This window comes from Sorex araneus, chromosome X (genome assembly GCF_027595985.1).
Source record: "Sorex araneus isolate mSorAra2 chromosome X, mSorAra2.pri, whole genome shotgun sequence".
In the NCBI taxonomy this organism is placed as follows: Eukaryota; Metazoa; Chordata; class Mammalia; order Eulipotyphla; family Soricidae; genus Sorex; species Sorex araneus.
The window spans coordinates 277417104-277429144 of NC_073313.1; the positions used below are offsets into that span (position 1 = coordinate 277417104).

Here is a 12041-nt window from a genome sequence, read left to right on the forward strand (position 1 = left end):
GATTCATCTGTAACAGGCAGAACACTGACTCTGAGACAGCACAAAAGTTTTGTCTTAAGTACAATATCCACAAGCCTGAAAATAAGAAGTAAAAACATTCAAAAGCTTAAATTAATAAACAAAATTATAGATACTTCCTTAATAATTCCAGATACTTAGAAGTTGTGTGTTTACTTTCACTGAAAAATAGGAAAAAAACATTCAAGGCTAAAATAATTTTCTCATCATGTGTTTAATAGAAAGAATAGCCACATGACATTTAAACTTACCCTGATGGGATTACTTACCTTAAGAGACTTCCCAATAGATTCCTCTTTTGCATTACATCATCAGAGATTTAAAACTGAAGAAAGTTAATGTGCCCAAATGTAGCCTAGATCAGTCTTTGTCAAACTTTTTCCAACTCTGACACCCTTATAAACTTCCTTTCTTCCTTCAACCCCCACAACCTTGCCCCTAGTCTCATATAGTGGCCCCGCTGTAATATTTAAGGGACTGAAGGAGTTTATATGGTCCCCAGTTGAGAAATGCTATTTTAGATTATTATTACAATTACTTTTAACCCTATGACTCTGGGGCTTATTTTAATTTACATCACTAGAAAGATTAACTCAGAACAATCACTATTAAAATAAGGACCATGGAGAGCATATAAAGGCAAGGGAATCCTTGTTCTGCTCTAATTCCCTACACAAACAAACTTTAAAATGTTCATTCCCACAGCTGAGTGGCACTAAGGAAAATAAGTTTTCTTATAAATTTTGGCAAGGATAATAAATAGAGATACTAGATCTGAGTTCTTTAACAAATTACAGTAACATACAGAACAGTCTTTAAAAATAAAAACAATTTTGAGATTTCTTAAATTCTTTGTTAAATATACAGAATATATTAAATATACTATCACTTCTAAGGTATCTGAAAGTCAGATAAATTTTTTAATCAAGGCCCTTCCCTTCAGACTAGGGAACATGGCACAAATGAGGGATTTGCCAAAGAACACCCAAATAGTAAGAGTACAAAAGAATGCATATTCTCCAGTTCCTATGGGACTTCCTCTTAAAAAATTATTCCTTTATAGTCTATAGCCTTCCTTCTGTCAAGTTTCTCTCTACTTAGTTACTTCTCTGTTCTTATTTGAGACCTAACTTTCTTCCCAGTTATTGTGATATTTTCACAGTATTCACTATTTTTTATTGGCCAATCTCTTCTATTTTATAAGATTGACTGCAATTGCTGTTCTGATTAAGAAATAAGAGTTAAAATACCAAAATAACTAAAATATTATATCACATTTAGAATATTTAAGAAATATTTAGTATTCTGGTCATATCTGCTGGCTGTTTGCTATAACTAGAGTAAATAGCTGACAGACTATCCACATATAACTTAAAGTTGGGCCTAATCACACCAGTATAGGTACACAGCAGTTTGATGTACATTTTACAAATGAAAATAATGCTCTAAGTCACATTATTAATTGACCGTATGGTCAAGGTAATACTCTGGTAATCTGTTTTGTTTGTTTTGCAACACACCTGACTGTGCTCAGCTTATTCCTAGGTCTGTACACAGGAATCACTCCTACTGATCCCCAGGAGAACATGTGTTCCAGGGAGCCTCAGAGTCAGCCATATGCAAGGAAAGTATCTTAAGCAGTACACTAACTCTTCAACCCATATGACCTTTTTCTCTTTCTACTGCATAAATATGCGTTAGTATATTTTTCTAAAACCAATGAGGAAATCCTCTGAGTTATTGAATCTTATTATGAAAAGCAAGTTTTAAAATCAAATTTAAAACTCTGCATTGTAAGTATGAGAAATCAGTTGTCTGAGTTCAACAACAGGCAATGCATCTCCAAACTCAATGAAATTAAAGCTGAAAGTATAGCTTTCCGCTGCTCCACGAGCATGATCCTGGAGGCCAACTGAACTACTTTGGACACGAGCACCTTGAAGAAATGCCTCTAGACTGTGAACTGAGCCACTGCCCCATGCGGCGCCAGGGGGATAGGGTTCCTCTCTCCAGGCTTTTCCATCTTATGAGAACTACAAAAGGGAAGTAAAAACTTGCAGGGATGCAATTTCTGGCGGAATTTTTCCTGGACTTTATATAGAAATCCAAAACCGACCTAATATCTCTTAATTGTCAGCAATGTGAAACAGTTCCTTTTTAGCAGGTCTGACTTTGGGGGGAAACTCCAAACAATAATAGTGAGTTTTTTGTTGAAATATTAAAGGTAATCAAAGTAGCAGCCATTTCTTTAGACTGTGAACTAAGCCATAGCCCCACGCTGGCCGAGGAGAGGAAATATCCCTCTTTCTCGGTTCTTTTCCCTTTTTGGGGAGAAATGCTGTGTGGTGTCTGCCATATTATGAGGTCTATTAAGCAGGTACGAACTTGGTGGCACGGGAAGGAGAAAAAAAAAGCAAAAAAAAACTATGTACTTGGAACAGCAGGACGCTTGGGCAGTCTTGGGTCAGGGCCAATACCAGCGCACACTCCACCGAGATTCGACCTGGGTGGCCACACTTTTTCTGCAGCCACTTTGCTGCTGATCGACCAGGATCCAGAGGCCAACTAGACTACTTTTGGTTCCAGAAACTGCTTGCAGCCATGTCTCTAGACTGTGAACTAAGCCATAGCCCCATGCCAGCGGAGGACAGGAAATATCCTTCTTTCTCATTTTTTTTACCCTTTGTTGGGTGGCGTGGCGTCAGCCATATTATGAGGACTATTAAGCAGGCATGAACTTGGTGGCACGGGAAGGAGAAAAAAAAGTGTTGTGTACTTGGAACAGCAGGACTTCATATCTCTTCATTCTCAGCAATGGAAAACTAATTATCAAATGCTTCTTTGGCAGTAGGGCTGTCTTTTCTGGGGGGAAACTCCAACAACAATAGTAAGTTTTGTGTTGAAATATGAAATGTAATCAAGGTAAAGAGAAAATGAAGTGAAATTTATCAGTTACGCAGGAGGGGGCGGGGGGCGGTGGGTGGAAGGTATACTGGGGTTTTTGCTGGTGGAATATGGGCACTGGTGAAGGGATGGGTGTTTGAGTATTGTATAACTGAGACATAAGCCTGAGACCTTTGTAACTTTCCACATGGTGATTCAATAAAATAAATTTTAAAAAAAGCTGAAAGTGTAATGAAAAAATGCAAAAACTCTATGTTGAACACAGGTAACAAATGCAATTGAGTATTATTTCTGACTCTTAATTTTCATGGAATAATGATTTTAGGTAAGGCACCTCCCACATTTATGACTTATAAATAATGTGAATGGGAAACTGATAATCTCATAAGGAATAAAAAAAACAGTGTAGGGCATATGCACATTTCTGAGTGATATTGGAAAGTCAGTCCCAGAGTTTTATGTTTTATATTTTGTTTTTGGTTTTTTTTGTGTGTGACATGCGAGGATCAGATCACTGTTTCTTGTTTGAGTAAAACAAACAAGAATTCTAAACACTGTATGATGTCAGTTCTCCCATCTCAAGTGTCTAATCCTCAAATCACTCTTGGGTTTTCCCTAAATTGGCCAGTTTAAAGCACGTTACAAAAGAGATGGTAAGTGAATCCCTAGAGGAGGACCCAGAGGTTTATTATGCATGACAGTGTTTCCCAAATTAGCATATTTAAGAATCACTTGGGGAACTTCTCAAAACACAGATGTCCAAGTTCAACACCCAGAATTTCTGATTAGTTGTTAGGGGGTAGAACTCAAGACCTGCTTTCAACAGGTCCCTTAAGGATGCTTATGCTACTGACTGAAGGAACATTTTAAGAATCACTGATCTATGAACTGGGTTGTTGAAATTTTCTTAAACTAATGTTGCTAAATAAAGTTCTTCTTGCTTAATTTTTAGATGAATATTTACCAACAAATGTGCATAGGATTCATTAGCTATTGCTGACTAAAATTATTTAAATGTGTTGTCACTGTGTTTTTCTATTTACACATTATAATCTATCTAAAATTGAATGTCATAGAATGAATAAGCTTTAAATTTGAGAGACTCTTCAGACACTAACCAAATACCTCATTTTGAAGATAAAAAAACATGTCAGTGTTATATTTAATAGATAGACATAATTACAATTTATAACATGATTTACTATTAATATAGCCTTTGAAGAATGGTCTTTAAACCAAGGTTTCAATGATATTTTACTCTTATAGCAGTTGAGTTTTTTTTTATTTGCTATATAATTATTTTTTTCTTAAGCTGTTTTAAGAATCTGTCACTGAAACTTATTTTAATTCAACTTGCACTTATTTGGGGCAGCAAAAAAGTAGAAATCAGCAAGACAGAGGCCTCCTCTTGAGCAAATGGTATTCAGGCAAAAAATTAAAGTTAGATTCTTAGTTACATAATATAGGCATGAATCCAAAGAACCCACAGAAATATTTGTCATTGAGTATAGCATCTCCAAAATTAAAAATAATACTTGCATGTTATTTCAATAGAATGAAAATCTATTATTTTTCGGCATTATTAAATATATTCATATTAAGGATCTAATTAAAACCTCATAACTACCCTATAAAATAAAGATTCTGAAACTTTTAAAGTTTAAAAAGCACATATTAGTAACAAATTTTCTCATGATAGAAACATAAGTTTGAGCTGGGAGTAGTACCCAGGTTTGACTGCTAATAGCACCATATGATCCTTTGAGTGTCCTCCAGTGCCCTGGAAGCTCCTGGCACTGCTGCACAGGTCTTGGTGGGAGAGGGCTCTGGGTTTTACCAGCACTCCAAGACTTGAGCAGCATCATACTCTCAGGTCTTTAAGCAGAACTGACTTTCTAGTGGATGGAGAATCACTGGTGGGTCCATAAACTTTACCCCCACCCCCAATAATAAACACATAAAAAAAGTTTCCTAAATATATTTATCAGGGCTGAAGCAATAGCACAGTCGGTAGGGTATTTGCCTTGCAGGTAGCCAACCCGGGTTTGATTCCTCTGTACCTCTCGGAGAGTCCAGCAAGCTACTGAGAGCATCTCACCCGCATGGCAGAGCCTGGAAAGCTACCCGTGGCATATTCGATATGCCTAAAACAGTAACAAGTCTCACAATGGAGACGTTACTGGTGCCTGCTCAAGCAAATCGATGAGCAACGGGATGACAGTGATACAGTGATTTAATCCTACTTTACCTGCTTGACAAGTTGGCACATTTTAATACCAGTGAGGCCTGGTAACTTTATCAAGGCAATTATTTGTTTTCATTGTTTTCCTGGTGAGATTTAGTGTCTATTATCTTTTTAAAAAATAATAGAGAATGAAACCTTTATTTGTATCAATGGAGTTGTAAATAAGGATCATCTAGTTACTGTTGATCAAAAACAGATTAAATATAAAGTTACTAATTTGTGAAACACTTTCACTTCAAAATGACACCATCCTCTTGGTTTAAAGTTACTGATCTCAACACAAAAAGCCCTACAACCTCTTTAGCGTTACTCTACAGTTCTTTTTTTTAATTTAATTTAATTTTATTATTATTTTTTAAATTCTTTTATTGAATCACCATGTGGAAAGTTACAAAGCTTTCAGGTTAAAGTCTCAGTTATACAATGCTCAAACACCCATCCCTTCACCAGTGCACATATTCCACCACCAAGAATCACGGTATACCTCCCCCGTTCCCCCCACCTCCCCAGCCCCCCACCCCACATGTGTAACTGGTAAATTTCACTTTACTTTCACTTTACTTTGATTACATTCAATATTTCAACAAAAAATTCACTATTATTGATTTGGAGTTTCTCCCCCCTAAAGTCGATCTGCTGAAAAGAAAGCATTTGATAATTTGTTTTACATTGCTGAGAATGAAGAAATATGAGGTCAGGAGGCCGCACTAGCAGTAGCACAGTTTTGGATTTCTGTATTTTAGTATTTTAGTAACTAAGTCCAGAGAAATGTCTGCCAGGAATCACAACATTGTAAGCTTGTACCTCTCAGCTACTTTATATTCCACATATGAGTGCGATATTTCTATACCTGTCTCTTTCTTTCTGACTCATTTCACTCAGCATGATACTTTCCATGTTGATCCACTTATATGCAAATTTCATGACTTCATTTTTTCTGACAGCTACATAGTATTCCATTGTGTAAATATACCAGAGTTTCTTTAGCCAATCATTCTACAGTTCTTTTGACCACCTCTCTCTAGTAAATATCCAATTGACAATCACAAATAATAAAATAGAAAAGTACTATTCAGAGTACTGCTCCTCCTGGAGCAGTAATTTTTCCAATAGGAAAAACTGAAAACTTCTAGCTAGGAGAAACTTGAGTAGATGTTGACCAGACAGAAGAAAAGAAAAAAAAACTTAAAATAAAGTAAAATGGTTGTGTGATAACTAATAACTTAAGAAAATATAACAGAAAATATAAAAAGTCCTCAAAATGAAAACACAATACTCAGAATAATAGAATCCATATTACTTCAGGAGCAGGAGAATTCAATATGTTGATCAAGCCAAAGACAGAAATTAGTCTACATCCTGTAAAGAATAAAGCATATTTTAGTCACAAAACACAAAACAAACAAACAGAAAACATTTTAATACTTACACTGATCTTTTCATCAGTTTTATTTTCAAAATGCTGATTGTCTTTGTTTTGCTCAGTATTTTCCTTCATTTTATTGCAAACTGTAAGCTATAAACAAGAAACAAGTTGAAGAAAATCAATACTTATTTGTTTTATACAATGTGAATCCAAATGTTCATAAAACTTTTAACATGCACATTAAAATGCCTAAGATCTGAATAATAGTATTATATATTGTTGATGCCAGTTTTAGAACAGAATTGTATGATCTCACACATTTTTGTATTGCTTTGTATTTTGTATTGCTTTTGTATTGCATTCTCTTTGGTAAAAGAGAATACTTAAAAGGATGAAATACTTCTTCCAACTCAAATTTATCTTAGTAACTTTGAGAAAGTATCTGTTTATTTTCTTCCCCATTTTTGATAAGGTTGTTTGTTTGCATGTTGGTGAGTTTTGAGAGCACTTTATATACTTTGAGTATTAGCCCTTTGATGTATGGTATGCAAATAATTTCTCCCAATCAATAGAGTGTCTTTTTTAAGGTCTTGTTTCTTTTGCTGTGCAGAAGCATTTTACTGTGATATAGCCACATTTATTATTGCTTTTGCTTTCTTTGCCAATGAGAACAGATTCTTCTGAGGTCAAGATCTTGGAGAGTCCTGTTTATGTTTCCCTCTATTTATTTTATAGGGACAGGTTTTATATCTCGGTTTTTAATCCATTTTTAATTAACCTTTATGTTCTAAAAGGCATAGAAAACTGTAATCTTTACTGATTATCAGAGGAAAGCAAACAAAAGCAGCAGTGGTGTGTCAATCATACTAGAAAAAAATTGTTTGTATCAAAATTACCAGAAGCAATAAGTACTGGAGGAGATGTGGTATTAAAGAAATACTCATTCACTATATACAGGATTGCTACAGGATTCAATATCTTCAAAAAATAGTTCAGAAACCTCAAAATTTTAATAATTGAATTTCCACTTAAACCAGCAATTCCACTTTTGGGTATCTATACAAGGAACACAAAAAACATTAATATAATAATAGGACATATAACCACCTATGTTCATCAGTGTCATAATAGTAGTCAAGCTCTGGACACAACTCAAGTGCCCAACAACAGAGGAGTAGGTATTTAAAGAAATTGTAAGATACACACACATGTATCTCACAGTTATATATTATATAAATATCAAGCTATGATAAAAGTCATAACCTTGGAGTTTGCACCAACTTGGATAGAAATGGAGGATGCAATGCAAAATGAAATTAGTCAGAAAATAAAAGAGAAATACAAAAGAAATATAGGGTGATCTTGTTCATATGTGGAAAACATAGCAGTAAAGAAAAGGAGTAGATAATCCCCAATGGGAACAAAGCCTGAAACATGATTTATGGAACTGGAAACTAAGGAGACCACATGGGTAGTAGGAGAATAGGACAATGAGGGACAATGGTGAAGGGATCTTGAAATGTGCCTGGAAAGATAGATAGAGCAGTACCTCAACTGATACTACTGAAAACTACATCTCAATAAAAAATTCTTAAATACTTGGCCATGACTCTACTCATCATCATCATCATCATCATCATCATCATCATCATCATCATCATCATCATCATCATCATCCCGTTGATCATTGAATTTCTCAAGCAGTCTCAGTAATGTCTCCATTCGTCCTAGCCCTGAGATTTTAGAAGCCTCTCTTTACTCGTCCTTTCCAATGGTGCCACATTGGAGGCTCTTTCAGGGTCAGGGGAATGAGACCCATTATCATTGTTACTGGTTTTGGCATACGAATACGCCATGGGGAGTTTGCAAGGCTCTGCCATGTGGGCAGGAAACTCTCAGTAGCTTGCCAGGCTCCCCCAGAAAATGAACTAGCCCATCAGATGGCCTCCTTATGGGAGCTTGGTTTTATAGTCTTTGGATGTTGGCCGTTGGTGGGATTACATGGGGAAGTCCCTGGGTGTGACCGTCTAGCTACTAGAAGATGGGGAATCTGGGTGGAAGAGGCCCAGTCCTGATCTGTCTGAGCAGGCTTGGAGGTCTCAGTCCTGGGTCCCACACACCTGGGTTCCTCTGTAAGTTTTGAGGGGCCCGAGGGAACTGGTAAAGACAACCAGGTGCAGGGTCAAGAGACTTTGCGTCGCTCTCTTCCCTGGGGTGTCTTCCCCGGGCTGTCTTCCCCGGAGCCCTTCGGAGGGGGTGGGCTTCAGTTTCTCTCCCCACCCTGAGCAGAGCTCCTGTGGCCAAAGAACTCTGGAGCCTAGCCACAGCCATGCTCAAGGCCCCTCTCCACACATTTGGAAGAGCCTCACACATGAAGGAACCAGCAGAGGAACCCAAGTGTGTGGGACCCGGGGATGAGACCTCCAAGCCTGCTCAGATGGGGACTGGGCCTCTTCCACACAGATTCCCCATCTTCCAGTAGCTGGACGGTCACACCCAGGGACTGCCCCCGGTTCCGTGTAATGACTCTACTCACTTTTTAAATTTCAGAACAGTGGGATAGAATTGGGATCCCTCGGGTATATGGGCTACTAATCTTCAACAAAGGAAGGAGGAGTATGGAGTAGTACAAGGAAAGCTACTTCAACAAACAGTTCTGAGAAAACTAATCAGCCACATGTGAAAAATGAACTGAGGCCCCTATTTCACACCTTACACAAAACTCAACCCAGCATGTTGACTCACCTGCTAATCATGTTCTACTGATTCTTGAAAAAGTCCCCAAGGAGATGCTAGCCAAGCAGCTAAAATTCATAGAAACCTGAACTGAAAACTCTGGGGTGTACTTAAGAGGTGGGTGGGTTGAGTATACATGTCCTGCCAAAGCCCCTGCAACTGCACTCACATCTCACCCCTGATGTCATACCAAAGGCTCAACTATACTGCTTCACTAATATTCTCTGCAAAGATGCCAAACTGCAAATAATTTTGGGTACCCCAGTGCCCAGACTGAGAACTCTGGTGTTTTCTTGGAGTTTGGGTAGGCATTCTCCCCTCATATCCCACTGCTTCTAGAAGCTCTCGCAGCCATGCACACCTCCAATATTTCTGCCATGTCAACTCATTGGCCCAGACCATAGAATCTGAAGTCTCTAGACTGCGATTTGCAGCTGCCAATACCTTCTAATTTCTCAATACTGAAATTTCAATAGGAGCACACTAAATTGGATGTGAAAGTAACAGAGCATCCAGCTAAACTCAACATACAAAAACAATTACACAAAAGGCTCAACAAGCAATGAACAGCTTAGTAAATTCTTAGACAAGGACTATCAATCCTATGATGAGATATAACAATTTCACATTAAAATACATTTTTAGAGTTATTGATTTTTTTTTAAAGTCAATTCAAGGTGGATAAAAAGTCTCAATACTCTACCTTAATCTGTAAAATGTACCAATAAAAAGACAGAACCGTTCATAATATTGAATCGAATGGCATCTTCAGTAATTTAATGCCATTCGCCAGTGTACACAAGCAAAGAAAAGAACTAGAGAGTTGGTCTATAGAACTGAGCATATATCAAAATAAAATTTTCTACAGCACACAAAAAAATGAAAACTGGGAAAAAAGACACCTCAGAGAATGGGAGGAAATCTTTGCCATTCATGCATTCATTCGACAAAATTAATATTCAAGATTTGTAAAACACTTATAAAATGTAGTGACATAAAAATAAACAATCCCATCAAGAGAGCTAGAAGAATTGCATAAAAACTTCTTTAAAGAAAACATATATACACACAGAAAAAACACTCACCAACACTTATCATCAGAGAAATGTAAATCAAAACAATTAGGAATCACCTCACACTTATTGAGATTTAGAACATATAAAAAAATACTAAAACAGTGCTGGCATGGATGTGGATCAAAAATATCCCTTTCTCTTAGTGAGAATATTGACTGATGCAACCTCTTTTAAAAAAATATGGAACTGGATTAAAAGCTAATTGAGTAATAGTGCACAGGTTAAGGCATTTGTCTTGCATGGAATTCACTCAAGTTAGATCACTGGCACTTCATGTATTCCCATGAGCAATTCCAGAAGTGATCCATGAGCACAAAAATAGTAATAAGTGCTGTACACCACTACGTGTGATGCAAGCTGAACCTCTCCCCACCAAAATTAAGAATTGAGCCTACATAGGACCCAGAAATTTCACTTCACAATATCTATACCCAAGGGCCCAAAATCAGTATTTCAAAAACACATTTTGTGCCTATGTTCATTGCAGCTATATTCACAATAGCCAAGATATCTACAAACAACCAAAGTGCTGAAGAATAAAGAAGTTGTAATACATATACATATACATATATGCATATATATTTATGTGCATACACATATATGTGTGTATATACATATGTACATATATGTTTATATGTTTATACATTATCGCTGTGTCACTGTCATCCCATTGCTCATCGATTTACTCGAGTGGGCACCAGTAACGTCTCCATTGTGAGACTTGTTGTTACTGTTTTTGCCATATCGAATACACCAAGGATAGCTTGTTAGGCTCTGCTCTGTAGCTTTCTGGGCTCTCCTGGAGGGACGGAGGAATCGAACCCGGGTCAGCCATGTGCAAGGTAAATGCATGCAAGGCAAATGCCCTACCCGCTGTGCTATAAACACAAAGGAATATCACTTAGCTATAAGAAAAGATCAAATCATGCAACTACAGAATATCATGATGAGTGAAATCAGTCAGAAAGAGAGAAATAGATATTGTGATATCCAAATGAAGATAATAAGGGAGCAACAAATAGCCAGGGACAAGAACTGAAGAGTTGGTCTATAGAACTGAGTTTACTCTGGAGAGGAAGAAATGGGAAGGGTATTTGGGACATTGGCAAAGGAAAATTGATGTTGGATGATGTATGTATAAAACCATCACTAACATCATTGTGAATCATGGTACCTCAAAAGAAGTAGAAATAAAATAATACTAAATAGTAAATAATACATGAATTGAGATTTGAACTGTTTTAAGAAAATACCTTTTTGCTGTTGCTATTATAATTTGTGTCTTTGTCCAAGGAGTCTTCATAAAACTGTGGTACAGTTCTTGACTGGCAAGTATGAGAAAAATCTTAGACCTTTCATAGTTCTTAAATTTTTTGGTGACAAGAATAAAATATTGAATAAGTTTTTATTTTCTGGAAGAGGATGGGAAAGATTAAAAAGGATTTCTGGAACCTCTTTTGAAATTGGTATCTACTAAGTTGACCAAACTGTAGGTGGATTTAGCTACTAATGGCCCTTTCCTTTACTGCCCAGAAATGAGGAGAAATAAATGAAAATGGTTGTAGGCCAAGTACAACACATTAGATTCTATATAAGACCTCAGATTTTTGCCAACTTTTACTTGATGGGAAGACTTTTTCACAAATATGCTAATCAACCCTAGGTCCTAACACTCATTATGGGTGAGGAAAAGTGT

The 12041-nt window shown here is 36.8% G+C and overlaps 1 protein-coding gene across 1 annotated transcript in view; it reads right to left on the minus strand.

Moving 5' to 3' along the window:
- LOC129399890 (disks large 1 tumor suppressor protein-like) overlaps positions 1-12041 on the minus strand; it is a 601778-nt gene that overhangs the window by 42723 nt on the left and 547014 nt on the right. Inside the window, exon 4 of the mRNA XM_055121296.1 lies at positions 6597-6683. Within this exon, the coding sequence (XP_054977271.1) occupies positions 6597-6683 (87 nt within the window). The remainder of the gene's footprint in view (positions 1-6596; positions 6684-12041) is intronic.